The 23,230-nt window shown below is 52.4% G+C and overlaps 7 protein-coding genes across 7 annotated transcripts; 5 read left to right on the top strand and 2 right to left on the bottom strand.

Moving 5' to 3' along the window:
* Positions 1–349: 349 nt before the first annotated feature.
* On the top strand, positions 350–1,207 carry UV8b_02393 (uncharacterized protein; the record flags this gene model as incomplete). Its single annotated transcript, XM_043139891.1, has 2 exons — positions 350–453; positions 520–1,207. The coding sequence occupies 2 exons, from the start codon at positions 350–352 to the stop codon at positions 1,205–1,207; spliced, it is 792 nt and encodes a 263-aa protein (XP_042995825.1).
* Positions 1,208–6,092: 4,885 nt separating this feature from the next.
* On the top strand, positions 6,093–9,818 carry UV8b_02392 (uncharacterized protein; the record flags this gene model as incomplete). Its single annotated transcript, XM_043139890.1, has 5 exons — positions 6,093–6,546; positions 6,604–6,663; positions 6,720–7,288; positions 7,344–7,805; positions 9,045–9,818. The coding sequence occupies 5 exons, from the start codon at positions 6,093–6,095 to the stop codon at positions 9,816–9,818; spliced, it is 2,319 nt and encodes a 772-aa protein (XP_042995824.1).
* Positions 9,819–10,276: 458 nt separating this feature from the next.
* On the top strand, positions 10,277–11,450 carry UV8b_02391 (uncharacterized protein; the record flags this gene model as incomplete). The annotated part of the gene is made up of 3 exons (XM_043139889.1): positions 10,277–10,363; positions 10,432–10,579; positions 10,639–11,450. The coding sequence occupies 3 exons, from the start codon at positions 10,277–10,279 to the stop codon at positions 11,448–11,450; spliced, it is 1,047 nt and encodes a 348-aa protein (XP_042995823.1).
* Positions 11,451–12,088: 638 nt separating this feature from the next.
* On the top strand, positions 12,089–15,719 carry UV8b_02390 (uncharacterized protein; the record flags this gene model as incomplete). The annotated part of the gene is made up of 3 exons (XM_043139888.1): positions 12,089–12,722; positions 12,809–14,833; positions 14,890–15,719. The coding sequence occupies 3 exons, from the start codon at positions 12,089–12,091 to the stop codon at positions 15,717–15,719; spliced, it is 3,489 nt and encodes a 1,162-aa protein (XP_042995822.1).
* Positions 15,720–16,663: 944 nt separating this feature from the next.
* UV8b_02389 (uncharacterized protein) lies at positions 16,664–17,743 on the bottom strand (the record flags this gene model as incomplete). Its single annotated transcript, XM_043139887.1, has 2 exons — positions 16,664–16,800; positions 16,912–17,743. 2 exons carry the CDS (start codon positions 17,741–17,743, stop codon positions 16,664–16,666), a joined length of 969 nt encoding a protein of 322 aa, XP_042995821.1.
* Positions 17,744–18,676: 933 nt separating this feature from the next.
* On the top strand, positions 18,677–19,891 carry UV8b_02388 (uncharacterized protein; the record flags this gene model as incomplete). Its single annotated transcript, XM_043139886.1, has 4 exons — positions 18,677–18,722; positions 19,036–19,083; positions 19,195–19,628; positions 19,841–19,891. 4 exons carry the CDS (start codon positions 18,677–18,679, stop codon positions 19,889–19,891), a joined length of 579 nt encoding a protein of 192 aa, XP_042995820.1.
* Positions 19,892–20,906: 1,015 nt separating this feature from the next.
* Positions 20,907–22,308, bottom strand: UV8b_02387 (uncharacterized protein; the record flags this gene model as incomplete). Its single annotated transcript, XM_043139885.1, has 2 exons — positions 20,907–21,034; positions 21,165–22,308. 2 exons carry the CDS (start codon positions 22,306–22,308, stop codon positions 20,907–20,909), a joined length of 1,272 nt encoding a protein of 423 aa, XP_042995819.1.
* Between the last annotated feature and the right edge of the window lie 922 nt (positions 22,309–23,230).

Genomic DNA, 23,230 nt, shown 5'->3' with positions numbered 1-23,230 from the left:
ATATCCGAAGGTTCTTATGGCCGAAGCCCATGTGTTTCGCCGACGGGTAGGGTAGTTGCCCCCTGCCAATGGATATGGATACTTTAGGTACGGACAGGTTACTTCCTGATCGGGGAAACGATGAGCCCGCCTCCTCTTGGCTTAGTCATCCAAGCTTCCCCAAGCTTTCCCTTCAGGCTCACGAGTCACAAGGCTGCAAGCTTGACGACGTGTACAGTGCTGGTCACCTCGCGCCTCCATCAATAAATACTGACCAGGCTCACCACGGAATTGACAGTCTTTCGTCTCCCCCATTTCTGTTGATCTATTGCGCGCCCTCCCGAACCTTTGTCATTGTTAACTTGCCATTATGGCAGCCATGTTCAGCCAAAACCCGGTCATGAACGGCCCTAACTACTCTTTCTCCGATACCCCCAAACTAAACGGAGAACCTCGAGAACATCGCTTCAACCCGTACGCATAACCCCCAAGTAAACCTCAAGTGGACATTTTTCTTTCTTGTACTCTAATACGATGTAGGTATACCGACAATGGCGGTTCAACGTTGGGCATCGCAGGCGCCGATTTCACTATTATGGCAGGGGACACCAGACACACCAGTGGTTACAGCATCAACTCTCGCATGGCTCCCAAGGTTTTCAAGATTGGTGGTTCAAACTCGTCACAAGATGATGCCAATATTGTACTCTCTGTTTGCGGCTTTGCTGCCGATGGCGCTGCCCTCAGAGATCAGCTCGACACCATCTGCAAAATCTACCGCTATCGTCATGGCAAACCCATGACATTGAATGCCTGTGCGAAGCGTCTGTCAACGATCCTTTACGGAAAGCGCTTTTTCCCATACTACGTCACGGCCATGCTGGGGGGGCTTGATGAGGATGGGAAGGGTGCCGTGTACTCCTACGACCCTGTTGGCAGCTACGAACGGGAGCAGTGCCGAGCTGGTGGCGCTGCGGGCAGTTTGATCATGCCCTTCCTCGACAACCAGGTCAACTTTAAGAATCAGTATATTCCCGGGAGCGGTGAAGGACACGATTTGAAGGAACGAGAGCGCTATCCACTGTCTCGAACGCAAGTCGAAACGATTATCAAGGATGCCTTTGATGGCGCAGTAGAACGTCATATCGAGGTGGGCGACGCGTTACAAATGCTCATTATCACGAAAGACGGAATTGAGGAGATCATGTTGCCGATGAAGAAGGATTGAACATTGTTGACGAAACGATAAACGCGCGGTTTTGTACAATAACTTTGCCTTTTATATAGTGGGAATGGATCCGACTTTATGAACTGAAAAAGGTTTGAGGGCGTGTTTATACCCTCTGATTGTGAATTCTCCTCTGTTCGCTTCCTATTTTCGGGGTAGGGGTTACCAAGGGTTGGCTGGGTCAGAGGACGTAGACTGAGTCGGCTCTGGAGGCCGCGTGGTCCCGTTTCTTTGCTTTAAACTCCACATCAGCATCGTGACACGACCAGGATTAAGACTTGGACTCCTACGTCGTCTACTCTGACGAGAAAATTGGTCGCATTTTGTAAAGTGAGTCAGTGTTTGGCAGAGGGTGTGCCCACTGTTGATGGTGTTCTGCTAGACAGCACGAGGACCAGACACGTCGAAGCAGCCTCGCTACTTATTCCCGGCATTCCCTCGGATGAAATGGAGTTTGAGATGATTGCCAAGCTCGCATAACTTTGCGAATGGTCTTTTCTTTTTCTGCCCCCTCCCCCCACCGATTTTTTTTTTTTTTTTCAATTCTTGTTCTCCTTTTTTTTTTTTTTTTTTTTTTTTTTTTTTTTTTTTCAAATTAGTTTTCTGCTGCAGAAAAGCTGCCTTGAATCCTACACTACGATGACTCGGGTGTTTTTATTCTACTGGATGCCATATTCACTTGATTGGCCTTATCTGGGACATGGGATGGTAAAAAAGGAATTAAGTTAAGTTAAATTGAAATGAAATTTCGTTGCAGTTGTCGGCAATTGCATAGCATGCTGGCTTTTCTACGACGCAGCGGAAGAGGTGAAGCTGGTATTTCCGGTGATGTTAGGTACGCAGCTAAGTAGGTAGGAGGTGCCTACCTACCTAGGTAGGTAGTAAATGCGAGGACGAACTCTCTGGGAGGTCTAGATATGCGGTTTGAACCCAGAGTACGGAGCACGTACTGCTCTGCTCATACGGACCACAGCAAACATTCGCATCCAATCCACTGTCCCCGAGACATGGCCCAGGAAAAAAAAACTTGGTCGCTGATGTCATTTCCCCTCTTAAAATGCAACGAAATGAGACCGAAGATCTTATTGATGGGTTCAATTGACAAGTCACGGCAACAAAATCTGGCTCTCGCCCCACATATTGGTGCCGTGGCCAACGCCGTCCTGATGGTTACGTCAGTCATCTTGGCTGTCCCTCGAACATGGTAAAATATAATTATGCTGACATGTTCAGGCCAGGTTGACAAGTCTTGCCTTTTTTGGCCTTAGTAAGGGCCTGTGACCCCTTTTTTTTCAGCCTTTTGCTGTCTAAGGCGACTTTCTTGCATCCCAAGATGTCACTTTATGTGTCCGATGTCGTTTTAGAATGTCCATCGCCAAAAGGTGCTACACGTAAACACGGATTCGGAGCTTCGTGGGTATGATGCGAATCAATCTATATCACGTCCGGATTATTCATGGTATATTTCCATCTTCATGGCCGCAAATTCCATTTCTGGACAAAGTGACGTGTTGTACTAGAGCAGAAGAGCAAAGATCCGAGGTGAGAAACAGCTGTGACGCTCTGTACCTGATATAAATTTCTTCTAGCTCGTGCTGCCGTGGCTGCGATACCTCCGGTTCTCATTGAGTGGGTGGGTGCTTTCTTCAGTAATAGGCATTTTAATTGGCCAGCACTTCGCTATATACCCGCTAGCTCCTGTCGATGTTTGAACTGCTGGTGCTGGGGGGGGGGGGGGGTGGGGGGAAGTCCCACTGCCGGGCAGCCCTTTACAACCTCTGCAGTAGCAGACATGAGCAGTCGTCAATGCGAATCAGCATAGCTTTCCAGCCCTCGGTTCCCTGTTGTCTGTTGTCTGCTGTCTGCTGTCTGTTGTCTGTTGTTCGTATTCGCCAATCATGGGCTGCGAATAATTTCAAGGCGGCCCGGCCCCACTGAGCAAGCTTCTTCAATCTTTTCCCCCTTCCGTTTCCTCTTCTTGAAATGCAAATGAAGGCACGAATAGCCAATTTCGGAACTTGAAGTCGTATTAAATACCTCTGATTTGTAAAACTGTGGGCGGTTCTCGCTGCTTTGATAGGTCAGCCAGATGCGGATTTCTCAACCTGCCCAAAGACTTTGCCAGACTTGGGGTCAACAGGTAGGAGGCCTGGTATCTTGAGGTATTCAAAAGGACATGGATCAATTGACAAAAGTACGGGGTAATCCGGAACAGGTACTGTCAATAGGTCTGGTGCCTCCTAGAGGTCAATAGGTGCCTCTTACGTTGCTTTACCAGGGTGGGCCATTACTGGCATTGTCTGGTGCTTTGGCAGGTCTGGCTGGTAGTTGCCACCGCATGGTGCCTTCCATGTAGTCCGTACATACATAGCTGTAGCTCAGGCACCTGTCAATCTCAATATGCTGCAAGATCCATCCCAGTCATGCCCGATTCAATCGGCATCCGTGGCACAGGGATATCTAATCCGACTGGGTGCGAAGAAGCTAAAAGCCCCTCGGTACCCACTAGGGAACGAACCATCGACAAGGGGCGCGGATACAAATCGACCGCCTGCCTACGGAGTAACATGAGCGATAACGGGGCTTGGCGAGCCCCATCTGCACTATCTGCACTGCGATCGATGTCTTGTTTGGCAAGTTCGAGAAACTGAAAACTTGCCGCAGCTCATGATGGGAAAGTCCAGAATGTCCCCTTTCTCTAGTTTGGTATGTACTTATCAAACATCACTGTCGAATCGATATTTTGTGCCCCCTCCTCTCAGTTTTCAGACGCCCCTACGCCCCGACGCCCCCGTTCTGCAAGCAAATTGAGTCCTGCAGGCAACATATGTAGTCAGTCCTGCAAGCAAGTTGAGGCCACCGACACCAAAGTCGCCACTCACACCCGACCTGCCTGCTTGTTTCTGATCAACGGCCCAACAGCAGTGACAGCAACCCCCCCTGTTCCTTCCCGTTTCTCAGCTTAGCGAATGGTTTTATTTCGTCTGACCATCCCTCATCATCACGGGTGGCAAATTGTCCGCAACAATGTTCCCTCAGCCGCTGTTAGTTCCCTGCTGCATGCATGCTGGCTTCTTCCCGTCCTGGATCTAAACTAGTAGGTACCTCCTAGTACAGTCTTTTCACCGTCATCATCTTCTCCTGTTCCCCGTTTTGAACACATTTTACTTTACTCCTTGATTTCCAGTATCACCATTTGATGAGACAGAGGGCGTTTGTTATGCCTGCCTGCCCCTTTATTACTTCCATCAATATCTTTTTAGCTCAGCGCGAAACTGACGAAACTGACGAAACTGACACCGGATTGAGGCTACAGATTTCCCCCGACTCGATCCCCGTGAGCCTCGCATGACCCCTCGTCTCTTTATGTGTGTGTGTGTGTGTGTGTGTGTGTGTGTGTGTGTGTGTGTGTCAATCAAGGAGTTGTTTCGTCTCCATTGGCGATTATTGTTCCGGCATTGAAGGGTTCGCTGGACCAACTGCGAATTCCGACCAAAGTAAAGACATTCAATTGTCACGGCTCTGTCCAAGTGGCAATCTGTCCGCTCTTTCGCCAGACGTGGGCCTGCGAGAATTCTGTCCGTACCTCTAGCGTCGGGAGTCGTGACGAGGCTTGTCGTTGCGGTTGAACTATCTATCATTACTACCTCTCTCACACCTTCCCAAAATAAACCCCATTTTGCTTGGACAGAGGTGTCTGTCTTAGGTACCCATCACCCATCCCTGTCCTTGTTTCGAACCTGTGTCGGTCACGGGGTTGGCTCCCTCAAAGTAGTCTCAACCTGGGGATTAAGATCTGGATGCGGATGGCCCGACTCCATACTTTGTTTACCTGGCATATTTTGGACATCCCCCCCCATCCCCCCCCAAGGTAACCCCAGCAGTATCCTCCGTTAGGCCGGACCCTTCGGGCCGTAAGTCGTTGTTTACCAAGTTGCGGTCCTGGCGTGCTCACTCCTATCATTCACACTCACCAGACTTGTTCAGCTTTGTTTGGTCGCGATCGAGGAGCCCTGGCAAATGGTTGACTCAGAGTCTCTTCCGCCCTCGACGATTTGCTTGTCATTCCTGGCCCCGAATCTGGGCCCATAGACTATATTCAGAGCCCTTTGTTGGGCTTTGACTACCAGAACTGGATATTTTCCGAGACTCCTCGGCAAGGGGTTTGCGCACGTTTTTTTTCACTCTATGCGGCCTTTTACATCTCGAAACCCGAACCATTCATTGCCGCCGCACCCGCATCGTCTCTTCTTACCGTTTGGTGCATATTTTGCAACACAACTGGAAGGAGTCACAGGCTTTTTTGGGACGTAATAACTTCTTGCTTCCAATGCTTAAAGTGACATTGCAGCGCAGTTGATTATCGTTTAATCGCTTGCTTATTCCAGAGCACTAATCATTGTATCAAACGAGGACCTGAAGCTCCAAACGACGGACTTGATCCATGAAGAGGAAAGAAATAGCGCAGTTTGTTTCGGACTTGTTCCGCTGGTGTTTTGTGGACACGAGATTTGTCGTGACATTAGCACAATTACGTTCTTGAACTGCTCGCCGATATACTCTCCCGTTTGACGATTCACGTTCACGTTCGACGACCTGACTTGACTTGGTGACAAACCTTCCCCTAAAGTCGTACAAAAATTGGCGAATAATGGGGGAGAAACTGGAGGAAAGTCATCAGATGCAACGGGACATGGCACATCCGGCAGAAGACGCCAGTCAACTCGACTCTTCGCCCCTGGCATCATCAACAACGACAACAAGGCAAATCCCGACTGATCGCGTGAAGTCATCGGCGACTGTCACGGACAGAAATCAATCCACTCAACCAGAACACGCGTACCAGCTCTCTTCATCGCGGCAACCTCTTGACAGTCAAGCAACAATGACCTCGAAGTTGTCAGAACAGGGCCAACTAGAAGCCTTTGACATGGCTTCAATAAACAATGCATTGCCAAACTTTCATTACCGCCCACAACAGGCGAACCAGTATTTTGGTGGTCATCCACAATTTTATCACTCGATAGCAGCACCCACAGGTCATGAAATGCTTTCCATGGCTCAATATGCCGGGCCGTCGCTGCATATGTCTAATCATCCTTACTATGTCCACCCGGCCCATGCACCGCATTACTACCCTCCTATCCATCTGCCACAAATGCACAATCGTCAAAGCATGCTTTACTACCCAAACCAGTTGATGAATTCTCCATCTCATACGGGCTACTACTATCTGGCGAGTGCCCAATTGGCTGCATATCCGCCGGCAATTCATACCAACGTTACGACCGGACGATATGTTCCAACGGGAAAACCAAGTAAAGCACAGAGTAGCCGAGGTAGGCATGTACTTGTAGCTCATTCAAGTACACCCTTGGAATTAAGAAGGAGTTTAGGCAGTTCATCGACCAAGCAAAAAACCGTTCGCGGGCCACCTCGTAAACCACGACAGAGCGGTAAGATGATTGCTAAAAAGTACGGGCTCATGAGCCTTTGCTGACCGGGTAGTTAGGCCACGCCCTCTGGGTTGGTAACTTGCCTCCACAGACAGACTTGATGGCATTGGTCCAGCACATTTTCAAAGGGACATCTGGGCTTGAATCTCTGTTCCTTATTTCAAAGAGCAACTGTGCATTCGCTAATTTCCGGGACGGACCTACTTGCTCTGCCGCACAGCTCAGGCTTCAAGATTCCAAGTTTCAATCTGTCCGACTCGTCTGCCGACTACGTAAAAATTCTGTGGAAGGATCTACAGGAACAGCTGCCCCAACCGGACCGGCGGCGGCTACGGCTACGGCTACGGCTACGGCTACGGCTACGGCTACGGCTACGGCTACGGCGTTCAGTGAAGTAGGTGTCGAGCAACAAGTTGCAAAGGCTGTGACAGAGAGCGACACTGCACATTCTGGCTCTCTTATCCCGGATTCGCCTGAACCCCAACTGGATTCTCGACGCCAGCAACGCACAGATAGGTTTTTCATCTTGAAAAGTTTGACCACAGAAGATCTCGACTTGAGCGTACAAACTGGTGTTTGGGCGACTCAGTCTCACAACGAAGATAATCTGAATAATGCATTCCGAGTAAGTAAATCTACGAATAGTCACCACGGATTCTATTGCCAACATATCAAACCAGACCGCCGACAGCGTGTATCTTATATTTTCTGCAAACAAATCTGGCGAATATTTTGGATACGCGCGTATGAGATCGGAAACCAACCAAGATCCGGCAGCAGCGATCGAGTTTGCACCGAAGGCCCCCTTGGCTGCGGACGAAGTCGATGTCACCAACGCAACTCGCACAGATGCAACCGACTTTACCCCCCGAGGCAAGATAGTCGACGACTCTGCTAGAGGAACGATATTTTGGGAGGCTGAGCGAGATGACTCCGAGGCAATTCCAGCCAGCGAAAATGAGGTGGAGAGTACTTGCAGCCTTGCAGTGGATGAAGATGCCAAGGTCTGGGGCAAACCTTTCAAGCTGGAATGGTTATCTACTATCCGATTGCCTTTCTTCCGCGCCAGGGGCCTACGCAATCCCTGGAATTCAAATAGGGAGGTGAAGATTGCCAGAGATGGTACCGAACTAGAACCATCTGTTGGTCGAAGGCTGATTGGTCTCTTCAATCGGATACAAAGATCCTCGCTGCCAGGTGCTTCTTTGCAAGCGCCAATGAATTTCATGCCTCTGCATTCACCTCCAGCTCATTATGAGTAGCAAATGAGTTACCGAGACTACTTCAGCGACACGGCACCTGCCCGTCCAAAAGAAAGAGGCAAGGCGTTCACAACATGACTCGTGCAAAGCTGCTCATCAGAGCCGGCAAGAACCAAGCCATGCCTTGAGGGCCAAGCTCAGGTTGTGGGACTTGTGTGTCTACCTTTGTGGCAGGATTGCGGCAGGATTGCGACAGGATTGCGGCACTCGGGTCGCGGATGCATATCGGCTGAATACGGATTTGGATATTGGTTGAATTACAGAAGTTGGTTGCGGCGTGACCTTCATCTCGGACGCTCTTCATGGATTGATCCATTCGCTTTGGAGTTTTCTTGGCTTTGGAACGAATTACGTGGAATATGTTTAAAACGTGGTATTTATTATGAGTTAGTCAGCAGAGAGGACACACACGCCCGAGTCTACGCTTATTCATTGTGATTCTTCTGGCGCAGGATTTGGTCAGCTGAGGATGGCTTATGAATGGCGATGCTGTTCGCAACAGATGATGACCCGATGGTGCATATAAGCTGCTGTAGTAGTTGTGAATATACTCATCGCGGTGGGACCTTGGAAGTCTTTGTGAGTATGACGTCATAATGCGGCTGGAACCTAGGCTGACTCCGTACGGAGGTACATGCACCCAGCCGTTACCCACTATCTTCTAATACAAAGTACCTACATACGGGCCCCAGAGTACCTGATGAATGAGTCGGCATTGAGTTTTGGTCCATCATTGCGTGATTGAAGCGTTATTGGTTATTGACGGGAATGATCTTTTGCAGCAATTCTGGGATAGAATGCCACATCGTGCCTTCGAGGGTCAACCACAGGGCTTGGTGGGTTTTTCGGCGCTGCAAAAAGTACCTCCTGTAATCGACACTCTCCAAGTTTCCAGCACCTTCCACCAGCAACCATCATGCTCTCTGAGCTGGTGGGCGTAATGACAGCTGCCAGCCAGGAATAGCGTAATGCGTCTCGTCTGGTGGCTTCCTACATTGTTCTGCGAGTGTCTGCGTGTTTCAGGCACCTTCTGGAATGCCTTCTTTGCCAAGTATATAGCATCAGCCTTGATCCCATAATTCTTTACTCTGCCTCATCTCACACACACCTCACACACAGCAACAACAGCAACAACAGCAACAACAGCAACAACAGCAACAACAACAACAACAACAACAACAACAACTTCCTCTTGTGTTCAAACACTACCCATCACTTCACTCCTCAAACTCGCCCCCACAACACACCTTCACAATGGCATTCTTCCCACGAGCCTATTACAACCAGGACAAATCCTTCACTCCCCTCTTCCGACTTCTTGATGATTATGACTCGTACACTCGCCATGCCAACTCCAAAAGCAGTCATCATCAATCTGCGCTACCACAATGGCAGCCCAAGTTTGACGTCCTTGAAACAGCCGACTCATATGAGCTTTACGGCGAACTTCCAGGGTTGAACAAGGGAGATGTCAGCATCGAATTCACTGAGCCTCAAACAATTCAGATTCGAGGAAAAGCCGAGCGAAGATATGATGCAGGCACAGCGCCGAAAAGTCAGGCTGAAGGTCTTCTGTCGGAAGCTGAGTCGCGCAGAAACCGGAGACAAGCAACTGTTGAAGACGTCGAGGACGAGGAGTGGTCTGATGCCGACCATTCACCTGCAACGCCTACCAGCATCACACCTGAGATTGCAGGGCCCGACGCAACGAAGACCGTCGATAACGCCAAGTACTGGCTCGCTGAGCGCAGCACAGGCGAATTCTCTCGAAGTTTCAATTTCCCCAACCGCGTTGATCACGACAGTGTTTCGGCCAGATTTCAAGACGGCCTTTTGCGCGTGAATGTACCCAAGGCAAAGAAGCCTGAATTGCGCCGCGTTGCCATCGAATGAAATAGAGACGGAGGTTATAGATTACTACATGGCGTTTGGAATGCACAAAAGCCTTCAGAACTTATAATGATGCACGGCAACGATGGATGCAGTAGCGAGGGATCGGAAGTATGTGTGGCATATGCGGATGATTGTACATTAACAGAGCTGTAATGATGAAATGATGCAAGCCTCTCAAGAAGATGATAAGCTTGCACGCCACGTTGATATTTCGCGAAATTCCGGACTTAATTAGCCAGTTCCGGAAATGGTCACGTGATCTGGCGTATGCGCGAGATGTTGATGCCTGGAGGAGGCGCGTCTTGGCCGCGTCTTGGCCGCCACTCATGCAACAACAACTGTCATCAATCTCACATTGCAGCAGGCAACTCGTAACCTCCGTACTGAATTCCAGGCGGCCTGAAAAATCTCTCGTACCACAGCCTTTTACCCTACGCATTGCAACTATCTGGTCCAGAATGGCCGAGGAATATGAAGAGGCTCAAACGGCGGAGGAGGGCGGTATGACTGGGCCCGGGGCGCCAACTCCTCTCACAGCATTGGAGGTAACTACCTCCAAGCCGCCCCAAAACGTTTGAGAGAGAAATTGAATCTGATTGAATCAAAATTGCAGGGAATAGCTGGGCTAACGAAGCGAGACATTCAACTCGTCATGGATGGCGGGTTTAACACTGTCGAATCCGTGGCATACACCCCTCGAAGAATGCTTGAGCAAATCAAGGGTATTTCGGAACAAAAGGCAATAAAGATACTGGGAGAAGGTTGGTTGAAAAGCCCCCTTGGGCTCGCGTTTCGCTGCATAGCTGACCTAACAAAATAGCCTCCAAACTCGTTCCCATGGGCTTCACAACAGCTACAGAGATGCATCAACGCCGTAGTGAATTGATCTCTATCACGACTGGGTCAAAAAACTTGGACACCCTTCTGGCGGGCGGGATCGAGACGGGCTCAGTCACAGAGTTGTTTGGGGAGTTTCGCACCGGAAAGAGTCAGATCTGTCACACGCTGGCCGTCACTTGCCAACTTCCATTCGATATGGGTGGAGGGGAGGGCAAATGTCTCTACATTGACACAGAAGGCACCTTCCGGCCCGTTCGACTGCTTGCCGTCGCCAATCGATTCGGCTTGTCGGGAGAGGAGGTGCTTGACAATGTGGCCTATGCTCGCGCTTACAACTCAGATCATCAGCTGCAACTGCTGAATCAAGCGGCAGCCATGATGTGTGAGACGCGGTTCTCCCTCCTTGTGGTTGATAGCGCCACATCTCTGTACAGAACAGATTTCTGCGGTCGCGGAGAACTCTCCAACCGACAAACGCATCTGGCCAAGTTCATGCGGATGCTGCAGAGATTAGCGGATGAGTTCGGAATCGCTGTGGTGATAACGAATCAAGTCGTTGCACAGGTGGATGGAGGCCCTAGCGCCATGTTCAATCCAGATCCGAAAAAACCTATTGGAGGTAACATTATCGCACACGCCAGCACGACTCGTATCAGTCTGAAGAAGGGACGTGGCGAGACACGAATTGCAAAGATCTACGACAGCCCATGTCTTCCTGAGAGCGACACGCTTTTTGCAATTAACGAGGACGGTATCGGAGACCCTGCGCCAAAGGATATGGAGAAAGATTAGACGGTGGGGGGGGGGGGGGGGGGGGGGGATGTTGGGAGGGCCCCGATCATGATGATGTGTGGATTCGGAAGCGATGCTCGCATACAGTCTGGCGTTTTTGCATTCTCAGTGTAACTTGATCTGGCTGTGACAAATCATCCACCACCGTTGATATGCGCTTCAATCCAGTTGATGTGTTGCCTCTGGATGCGTGGTGTCTTTGTTGTCCGAACCGGGCCTTTTGCGTCTTTTCCTCCATTCAGAAGGCATCTTAACATGGTCGTTTCAAAACGAAGAAAATGTCGTTACAACACTCCTTGCACTGTTGAGACTGTTGATGTAGAACTTGGTATCCATCTAAATCGCTCGACTATAACTGTACAGTTCAAACTTCGAGTTCGGTCCGAAGACAGGACTTGTCACAGACCTGTTTGTTGCACATCATGTCAACAAGCTGATTTCCCCTTTGGGCTAGTGCGGTGGTGGGTCCCCCAGTTCGAAAGTTTCGAAATTCTGCCGCGCCGTACGTATTTACGTAGGCCAACCAACGGAAGCAGAGTCTGTCGCTTTCAACAGTGGAGAGCGAAACACCTCATCACTCATCCGCCTCTATTTATTCCCCGCCATCGCTGGACCCGAGATCGCTTTATGGAGGCGACATGGACTCAGGCGAGATCCGGTATCTCTTCAAAGAGACACGCTTAAACCTCGAACCCCCTGCGCCCTCGTCTGTTGTCAACATCCGAGTGTCCTCCAAGGCTGCCACCAGCCGCAACCAACGACGCATCACTGATGACACACCTATCGACGATGAGACGACTTTCCGATCCAAGAATCTCGCTGTGACAGCATCCATCTATCATCGAAAATGGCATCACACTCCGCGTAGTCTTCTGTGGCGAGTCCTGGAGGATGATACGGTGTTGAGCATCCGCGCTGTCGATGTTTGCATGGAAGAAAAATCGCCCGACTCGCCTCTGATCCTGAATTTCAACTTTGATGTGCCTTTAATGACCGGCTGTGTGGCCTTTTCCGATCCGGAGGAGCACGATGCGCTTTGTGTATTTGTTTTGGACCAAACGTCGCAACTGTATACGTTTACGTTGCGACCCGAGTTCTTCAGAAAGAGGGCCGCAATCGATGCAGTGCTGCCTGAGTTATGCAAGGTCCATTCACCTGCTGGGCTTAGCTTCAAGAGCCCGCATCGACTGGTCGCTGTGACGGCCGACATTCTGCTTATAACAGCCAGTGATGGAGGTATGATCCGCTTGGACAAGGCAAAGAATGATGACTGTAAGTTGGAAGAGATTATTTTTTGTCCCCCTTCCTTGTTGTTCCTCGATTGTTTATTTTGCCTTGTTCTGATATTTGGAATGCAGCATCTCCCGGCGGGTGGAAAGAGTCTTTCTTTAACGTGCAAGGCTGGGCCCAGAACCTGCGCAGTCTACTACCGTTTCAGGGAAACCATACAATCAAATACGGCAAGGTGAACATGGAATACAGCGCCGCCGCTTCCGTTGAAGTCACCGACTTTGGGCTGGAGGGCTGCCTGTTCGCCGTAACTGTCTGCTTAGACCACCGAATTCGCATATGGAACGTGGACAATGGCCAGATTCTCTACACCGGCGACCTGTTGAAAGTTGAAAGGGCGGCCCAAGACACGGGGAAGTGGTTAATTGATCCTTCGCAGTCACGACTGGTTCAGATTGTTGGTAGAAGTAGAGGGCAAAGAATATGCGCAACCTATTCACCTATTGGTCCGGGCGAGTTCAAATTCTGGCAAGTGATAGCCAAGGATGCCCATACTGTCCTTGTGGATGACTTATTCCCAAAAACCGCATTGATACCATTGCCTCCTTCGCTATCAGATATTTGGACACTGGCCGACTTCATTGTTACATCACCAACGGAGGGTCCGATCAACTTATGGACCCTGTGGAAGAACAACTTGACCTACAGGGTCCAAAGACTAGAGCTGGACCGCAAGAACATGACGGAGTCGTGGGAGAAAAACTGGGACGGAGTATGTCCTAGCTCGGGAGTCTCCCCAGTACAAAGTTCCGGTCCTTGCGACTTCACAGACGTCACGGAGAAGTGGAGCAGTTATATCTTGCAACCTGGACGATTCACAAAAGCGACACTGGAAACCGCTCTCTCGATATACGAACGCGGTCTCGGGGCGCCAAAGGAGGGCGCCAAAGGCCGCGGTCTCGCCGAATCCATCTGTTCGGTGCTGGGAGCCACTGCGTCCTTGGACAGAGGCTCGTCCGGGGCCATGGATTATGAGCAGTTTAGAGGGTCAAACGAAACCCAATGGCGTCGATTTTTCAGACTGCTCACAGAGCTCGATCGCCAACGCGAAGAGGCTATCGGACTGGCCTTTGACTCGGAAACGGACATGGCATGGGTCGTTTGCACCGATCTCGTTTCTGCCGTCAGGCGATGTAGTGACTTGGAACAGCTGTACCACAATCAATCTTTGGCAGACGACGAAGATGCGCAACAAGCAGCCCTCGTGAGCTCTGCGTTGTCGTTTGTGGAAGGACTTTCCGACAATTATATCCAACTGGCACAAGCTGCTCTAAGACACGAGATGTTCGAAGAGTCAACCAAGACGGATCTTGAGCGCATCCAGTACTTCTCGGACAAGGCAGGCTTCTGGCGCGGTATCACGGATGACGATTGCACCCAGGTAGTCGAAGTGCTGGGCACAAATTTTGCCCTCGTCACCGACACCTTGTACTCGCACCTTCTAGACCTCATTGCAGCGCCGGCCGGAGCCACGAGAAGACATCTTCGTTATCCTTTGACCGAGTTTGGCCAGAAATTGATCATCAAAGGAGTCCAAGACGACATAGAGCTCCAATGGAACATATGTTTCAGCCAGCTAATCCTGCTGGTGCACATGGAGTTTGAGTTTGACAACGAGGAGGACGCTCTGCATAACAGACTCGACGTCGGGTCCGTTTTCAGGAAGCTACTAGGCGCCTTGAAGAGATTGGAGCTTCTTAAGTGGCTTGCCCGCACCGAGCTCTCTGTCCCTGTTTCTCAAACTGATCGGACATTGCCACTGACGAAAAAGGGCAGTGTTGATTCGCAGACAGTGACGGCTTTGACAACCAACCTAGGCCATCTTCTCGGCTTCAGCGACAAAAACGAGCCTCTCTCTAGTGGCATCACTGATCTCATATCCAACCTTTGCGCCCCCGACAGCGACGTTGAAGTTTCACCCGCGCTCATCCAGTGTGCGCTTATCAAGCAAGGACGGGCCGATCTTGCACTGGAAGTCATCCCTTTCGGTGACCAGAATCCCTTTTCAGTTTACGTTCTCGGACGTGTCCATCTAGCGTTGAATGACCTTGAATCAGCGGCCATGAGTTTCAGGAAAGCCGCGATCGGAATGGGTAAGTCACCTCCTGCGCGCGTGTGTGGCACGCCCCAGACTGATTCAACTGCAAAGGCACAGAAAACGTACCAAGCGACAGGCACAGCTGCGGCCTTTTAGGAGAGGCCGAGTGGAATCTGCTCAACCGTGGACAAGCGATGTACTACTCCCACGTCGTAGCCCTCTACGAGTCGCATAAAGCGTACTCATACGTCGTGGACTTTGCCAGATTAGCCACACAGTTCCTCGGCACGTCTAAAGAGACGTCAGCGACGAAGGTCGAGATGCTAAGCCGCTTGTTCAACGCTGCCTTGGCCACCTGCCAGTTCGAGCTGGCCCATACCAGCCTGCTGCTGATCCAAGACGACGCCCTGAGGCGCTCGGGTCTTCGGAAGCTTGTCGACAAAATGTGCGAAACTCGACACAACATCGAACTGGTCTCGCTACCTTTCCCCGGGATGCAGCAAGACGTCGACGACATCCTGGCCTCGCATTGCCGCAACGCCACGGACGTGACGGCCGGATTTCCTTACCATCAGGTGCTCTATTCGTGGCGCATCAAGCGAAACAATTACCGAGGGGCCGCGTCGGTTCTCCTGGATCGGATCCAGAAACTGCAACTCACGGGAGAAGGCGACAGGCCCGTCGGCGACGATATCCTGGACACCTCCATCACTCAGCAGTACCTGGTGCTCATCAACGCGCTCAGTTGCGTGGATCCCAAGCAAGCGTGGATATTCGACGAAGGCTCACCAGCACTTGACCGAAACGGACTTGGCGGAAGCAAGCGCAAAGTGGTGTCGCTTGGTGACATCCGCAAACAGTATCAGGATGAACTGGACAGGATTGCGGCAATTCATAACAACCAGTTCGGGTTTGAGGCAAGCGACGTGATGGAACTGTAGTTACACGCAAGGAGGGGGGGGGGGGGGGGGGGGGGGGGGTGTGGGAAGCAAGCGCACGTCACAAGCCTCGTGGGGAGAAGCGCTCCCGGCGGATGCGGGTTGCCGACTAGATTACCTGGGGCACATTATGTAGCATGTAAAGGGTTCAGATTGATTGGCCACGAGCGGAGATGAGCTATGTTTTGCCTGCCGGCCAGCAGCATGCCAGAATCCATTTTCCAAAACGCCTCCGCTGCCCTCCGCTGCGACGGACCTTGTATGATCGTACAGTGTGCCTTGGCCATCGATCACCACCGTCGCGATACGGTAGATGCCCGGCATCGCCCATCTGCAAAGGCCCTCGACACCTTTGTTGACTAAAACAGGGCTATTGTACATGTGGAAGAGTGGCTTAAGAGGCCGGGCAGTGGCTAAGCATGTTCCGGTAGGATTTGCGCCGTCAACCACGGCTGGCTTCCTTCCTAGCTCGCTGTCAATCAGCATATCTTTGCTCAACCGATCCAACACTACGTTGCACTACGTGCGCGCCCTATGTAGAACTGGGTAGGTACCTTTTGGTCGTCATGGCCTTGATCGTATTATACATATTGCGCAGCGTGCAAAGGAAATGACATGAGCCCGATATAACAATTTACATCCCCCTTTCTAACTCCAGGGCCTTATATTCGCAAGTCTATACTACTCGCCATTGCCACTCCTTTGGAAACGACTGATTTAGAGATAGATGGTTAATAGTTAGCTTAAAGAAAATAGCTTGGAGACAGAACTAGAACTAACTAATCGATGAGGAAACTGCACAAGCCGCACGTTTAGTTTGGAAAGCCGTGGAAGAAGCTTAGGAGGATACTGATGAGGAAGATTGTTCGGAGCAAGGCTGTGAGGAAGAGGACTGTTCGGAGATGAAGATTGAGTTGGGTCAAGGAAGAAGGGTTCCATGGCAGAAGCTATGCGTGAGCAGAGGCTATCTTGGCTTCATTGGGAGCTGGGAGAGGCTGGAGACCACCACCAGAGGTTTCAGGGAGACCGTCAGGGGCCTGGCGATATAGAATGATTTCCGACTGCTTAAAGTATCGACGGGCATCTGCAGGAAATGTCAACGAAAAGTCAGAGGAACAGCGCAAAGTCCTTGTTACGGAACGCACATGTCGCTGGGGGTGTGATGTGGGGAAGAACAGAGACAGACAAGACAGACCTTCATCAATCAGAACCAAGCTGAGATAATATCTCGTTGAAAATTTCTTGTTCACGTCCCGGAACGTGGGCGTCAGGTCAAAGCCGCCCAGGAACAAGCGGATGGGTATCGTCTCGCCCCTCGACGGCGAGCCGTCCATAATCTCGAAGCGCACCAGAGTCTCGCTCTCGTTGTACTGGTTCGGCGCGGCGCCCGTGGTTTCTCGCCGGATGATGGACAGCTCCATGTGCTTGATCTTGAGCCTCACCAAGAGAAAGTAGATGCGGCCGACAATGACGTCCTTGAGGTGGTACTTGCTCTTGCTGTACTCAAACTCGATGTGCAGGCAGTCCTCGATGCCCACGTCCATCTTGATGCTGCTGTTCATCTCGGGCGGGATGCGGTAGCTGTAGACCCAAATGTCCTTTTCGCGAATGACGTCGGCCATGCGCCGGGACACGGTGACGCGAACAAAGTACCGCAGCTTGACGTTGATGCCGTTGTACGACTCGTACTGCTTCTCCACGTTTTTGAAGTTGAAGTCAAAGGTTTGCGGGTGCTGCAGCTCGCCGGGGGCGGCGAGCTCTTGGTTCAGGGAGAGGAACTCGTAGTGGTTGCCGCGGTCAAAGAACATCTCGATGGTGCCGATGAACTGGACCTTGATGCCGGTGTGCTCGAGGCGTTTGCCGTCCTTGGGCCGCACGGTAACGGCGCCCTTGACCGACTCGCCGTCCATGTAGAGGGGCGCCTTCTCGCGGCGGTTCTTGTCGAGCTTGACGTCGACCATGGACCGGTCGTCGGCATCGTCCAGGACGACGTCGATGTCGACTGGAGTGGAGAAGAAGTACGACATGGCGGGCTGACGGAGCGAAGGAACGAGGGTTGTGCGGCACAGACGACCGCGGGTTTCGTTTGCCTGTGCTGCGAGCTAGTTTTTGGCGATGCGGCGAGTGGGAGCAGCGGCGAGAGGGATGGATGGCTTGGGTTCTTGTGCCGACGGGCCTGGTGGTTTGATATAGCTGGTGGGAGCTTGCTTTGAGGATTGGGAATTGTCTGGTCTGGCTTCTCGTCCCGAGGCGCTGGTGGTTCAGTTGTCTGGGGGTGGGGCTGGTGCCTCCGTCCAGTTCCCAGCACGCTGACGTACTGGCACTGCCGGAGCTCCACAGCAACATTGAAGCTTTGCCGTAAACTGCATCTGTCGCACTTGACCGTTCTTGCCTGGACCGTACCTGCCTGGACCGTACCTGCCTGCCACTTGCACTTGCGGGCCAGGGGCAGTTGAGCAAGTGCCTTTACAAGTGCCTTTGCAAGTGCCTTGAACACGGCCCGGGATGCTTTGTTTGCAACGTGCGTGACCTGTCCTACTCCTTACCCCGTACCAGAATCAAAAGAGACGAACCAAAAATGCTTCACATCATCATGAGGACCAGCTTCCGCTTCCCCTCTACGGAGTACCTTTAACAGAACGAGACGTGGAAGCCGGAATTACGGCCATCTACCGTACGTGGTCACGTGCGGCGTCGGGACTTGGGAAGGCTCGCTTGCTTGCGACTTCCGCACGCCCCCACTCACAACCAAGCAAGCCTACCAAACCCACCAAGCCCACCAAACCCGAATGAGCCTCCCGCTGGAAAAACCTCGGATGGCAGTCTCTGCCGCTCACGTGCAGCTAGCCCTAGAAGTTTTCCCGCCCACACGATTTCGCCAAACAATTCGTCGTGATAGCCGCCCCGACGACCCTCGACAACCTCACCCACCGAGCATTGCCCAAATCACGACCGGCAGGATGAAGTACATTCATTCTCAGGAGCTCCTTGAGATCCCCGAAGGGGGTGCGTAGGCCACTCTCCCCCCCCACCACCATTTTCAAAATCAATCCTCTTTGTTCGGAACGCCCCCAACAATACAGCTGCTTTCGAGGACTTGACAATCTCCTCTGTGCGCCAGCCAGCCACGACGATGTGATTTCGCCCCAAAGGACAAGGAGGACTGCCATGTTCGAATCACGAGCGAATGTCTCACAAACGTCCAGCGGCTGCCACGGCTACACGGGAAATTCTCATCGATCGAATGCGGCGGTACATTGAGTTTGGGGATACTTGGAGACATGTGTGGACGAAACCACTGACGTGTATTTCCTTGCAGTCAAGGTTTCCATCAAGACCAGAATTGTCACCGTCGAGGGTCCCCGAGGTATGACGTTCCCCGCGTCCACCAAGTGCAGCGTGCATTCCCCATAGGAAATGGATCCAGATGAGAGCCGTAATCACTGACTACGCCTCTCTCTCTCTCTCTCTCTTGCAGGCAAGCTCGTCAAGGACCTCGGCCACTTGGCCGTCAACTTCGCCCACCCCAAGAAAAACACCGTCTCGATCGAGATCCACCATGGCAACCGTAAGAATGTTGCCACCCTGCGGACTGTGCGATCGATCATCCACAACATGGTTGTAGGTGTCACAAAGGGGTTCAAGTACAAGATGAGATACGTGTACGCGCATTTTCCCATCAACGTGAACCTGGACAAGAGCAAGGAGACGGGCTTGTGGGAGGTTGAGATCCGAAACTTTATTGGCGAGAAGATTGTTCGACGAGTCGTCATGCAGGAGGGCGTCGATGTTGAATTGTCCAAGAACCAGAAGGATGAGCTTGTCCTGTCGGGCAACTCTTTGGAGCGAGTCTCCCAGAGCGCTGCCGACATTCAGCAAATCTGCAAGGTCCGCAACAAGGATATCCGAAAGGTAACGTCTCCCCAATGTGCGCTGTTTGCCGATTTCGGCGACCCTTGCCTTTTCTTTCTTTCCTTTATTTCGCGGGGGAGGGATGGGGGAGGCATTGGACTGTGGGGGAGCGAGCCCTTCCATCTCAAACTGCCCTTGTGGCATGTTTTCTCGTGGCTCTCCTCCCCCCTTGATCAGAATAACACCTAGATGCTAACAAAACGCGCCACTAGTTCTTGGACGGTTTGTACGTTTCTGAAAAGGGTAATATCGTTGAGGAGTAAGAGGATGTTTTAAAGACGAATGCTTGTTTCTTTTGCGTTTCTGGGTCTCTTGGAGTGGCGACGGTTAAACCATTTGCATGTCACGTAGCAAAAAGGGCTACAAAAGAAACTGATGAAAAAAGTCACGATATTTTCCTCGACCATGCCTGAACGGATGCTGAATGTGTGTCCTTTTACTCCTTTTTTTTTTTTTTTGGGGGGGGGGGGGTAACTGTTGTTCAGAACGGCTCGCCAGGAGGTTCGCCGCCGACAGTCGTTGAATCGCCACACAGGCACTGGGATACCAGAAAATCCCCGGTCAGATTGCTCATAGCTCATTGGGTTTATTGCTGCTGGCCATGGATTTGTCAAAGCAAACCGCCATTACTCTATCCAGTCGTTTTTTGTTACATGCCGGCGGATCCGCCCTCGTCCGTCCAAAAAAAAGAAAGAAAAAAAAAAAAAAAAAAAAAAAGAGCCCTTGAATTTTCGTCATCGCATCGTTCCTCATGTCTGCGGCAAATGTGCGGTTTGCGTTGCAGCGCCTCCTCTATGTCTGGCCAGCACCACGCTCTCGTAAAAACAAGCGGCAGCTTTCGGCATCGCTTCGTTGCAAATGCAGCAAGATCCCTGTCCCAAGGTTACAGGCGGCTCTGGGCGTCCAGTCGATGCGTCTCAATCTCAGCTCGAACGCGGGAGCGAAATCGCCTGTCTTTCGAGAAAAAAAATGCATATGCTGAAAAAGCGCGGAGAAAGAAAAGAAAACGAAGAGATGTATTTGAAAAAAAAAAAAAAAAATCCAATACCCTGCCAGCCTGATGCTCAAGGCTAAATTAAATGCAATATGAACCAGGACGCCGAAATACCAAGTGGAATGTTCAGTATATGCGGGAGAAGAAAGGGCGTGTACTCCGTAAAGCTCAGGAACAAAGTCCACAGAATCATGCCAAAGTGGAGACAATGTTCAATGCTTAATGCAATATGTTTATATCGGGGCTGGACATGGGTCCAGTCGGGTTTCAGTCGGGCTGCCGTTTCACGGTCGACGCGAAGCGGCGCGGGAATAGTACGACGCTCCGCCTCGGCTGTCCCGGGAGCGGCCACTGCGGTAGCTGCGGGCGGTGCGGCCGGTGCGATGGGTTCGACCGCCTGAACTTGAGGCACCTGTTTGACACGGCTGCTGTTAGCTCAGTCCCTCCGCCTTGCTTCATCCAGGGGTTCGGTGCGGTGCGGTGCGGCGTTGGGTCCGTCGGTCAGGAATCAAGCCTGGCAGGGAGGGAGGGCAGGGACTTACTGATTGTGTAATCGGTAGCGTCCGAGTAGGTGTAGTACGAGTCGCTATACCTCGAGGATGGAGCCGCCTTGCGAACAGGCTTCTTGTCCTTTTTGAAGTTGAGCAAGGCGAGCAAAGCGGTAGCTCCGCCGGTGAGGGCCAACCACCACTTGCCGTCCGACTTCTTGTCACGTCGAGCGCCGGCGGGGGCAGGTCGGCGGCCGCCAAACCAGCCCGAGTGGCGGTCGCGACGAGAGTAGGCAGAGGGCGCGCGGCTACCGTGGCGGGAGTAGGATTCCTCCTCGACGATAATCTTTTCCGTCTCCCTCTTTTTTGTACCGTTGCCGCCAAAGATGAGGCCCCAGAGACCGCGGGCGATGCAGCAGAAGCAGAGGAGCATGAGGAGAGCGACGCCGGCCAGGGTGCCAATGACGATGCCGGCAATGGCGCCGGGGCTCAAGCCGCCCCCGGTGCCACCCCTGTTGCTCCCGTCGGCCCCGATGGTGTCTCCGTCACTAGTGGATGTCGGGCTGGCCGAGGTGGTGGTGGTGGCGGCGGGGGCGGCGGTGTTGGCGGGCGGAGTGGACGGAACGCCGCTGTTGACGACGGTCACGACGCCGGTCACGCGGTACGGCGCGGAGTACCGCGTCGTGACGACGCCATTGGACGTGATGACGACGGCGGAGGGCTCGACGTAGCCGGGGCGCGCGGCGCACTGGCCGCTGTAGGCGCACGTCTGCCAGCCCGCGCAGCATATCGGCCCGCAGGGCTGCTGCTCGGGACTCTGGGGCTTGCAGTCGACGCCGGGCGTCGGGCTCGGCGCGGGAATCCAATGCGTCATGATGGTGCTCGTGTAGGTCCTGGTCTCGGTCCACGTGGTGACGACGTAGCCGCCGGCGTAGGAGCCGCGCAGGCAGGTGGCAATGTTGCCGGCCAGCGTGGTGCAGGCCTCGTCGGAGCCGCAGCAGAGCTGGTTATCCGCGCCGCAGTAGGAGGCGCAGTTTCGGGGCATGACGAAGGAGTAGCCGGCGTCGTGGAGGGCATCCCTGGGGTACGGCGAAGCGGCAACGAGGAGGGCGACGCGGGCACCGACCAGGAGGAGCCAGAGCGGAAGGCAGCGCGCCGCGCGAGGCTGTGACGGCGAGAAGGGGATTCGTGCTCGCATCGTCGGCTGGTCCCGCCAAGACGACTAGAGGAGATGGCGGCAGACAGACGGCGAGAGGGGGGTCTTGACTGGAATGCGGGCTGTGTTGGGTTAGCCAGGTTAGTCAGTCTGGTTTCGCGTGCCGCTCAAGCGTTCTCGGCCTAGGACTAGGAGGGGCGAGCGAGCGGGATCGTCGTTCAAGTTTTGGAGGGTAGCAGGACGTTGCAGCCCGAGCCGAGTGGAAGAATGCCAGACGACGGTTTTCCTTTGATGGATATATGGATGTTGCACAAAGGGAAAGAAGAAGAGGAGACGGAGGAGAGCAGAGAGCAGAGAGCAGAGAGCAGAGAGCAGAGAGAGGGAAAAGGAGGGAGCTGCTGGGGCGCGCCACGCATCAAGAGGCTGGCATTTAAGCCATTGATGCAAGCAAGGCGAAGCCAATGTTGGAAGCTGGCTGGGGGTCAAAGATGCCAGCAGTCCACATGCAGTCAATGTCAATTCCCAACCTCCTCCCAACTTAGGGCGCTGGTGGACGTGCGGTGTCGCGGTTGGCCCAGCCCCTCCATTTCAAGGAGCGACCAGGCGGGGCGACACATAGCTTATATTTTAACTGACCCCAGGCGGGTTCCCCCCAGCCGCCCCCCAAGCCAGCAGCCAGCAGCACCCCCACCTGGACAAAGAAGCGGTAATTGATGCCTGTCACTCTCTTGCATCCAGCATCCAGCATCCAGCATCCATTTCTGGCTCCTGGTTTTCCTTGGTGGAATAAACGCAGTCTTTATTCTTTCCTTGTTCTTTTTTTTTTTTTGTTCCTTTCTTCTTTTTTTTTTTTTTTTTTTTAAAACACACCACTCTTACTTCTTTGTTTTGTCTTGCCCTACGGCCAACTCCGTACTCTGCCAAACCACCACCACCACCACCACCACCACCATCATCTTTCATT

Source organism: Ustilaginoidea virens, chromosome 2 (assembly GCF_000687475.1).
Source record: "Ustilaginoidea virens chromosome 2, complete sequence".
In the NCBI taxonomy this organism is placed as follows: domain Eukaryota; kingdom Fungi; phylum Ascomycota; class Sordariomycetes; order Hypocreales; family Clavicipitaceae; genus Ustilaginoidea; species Ustilaginoidea virens.
This window is presented reverse-complemented; position numbering and strand designations above follow the sequence as displayed.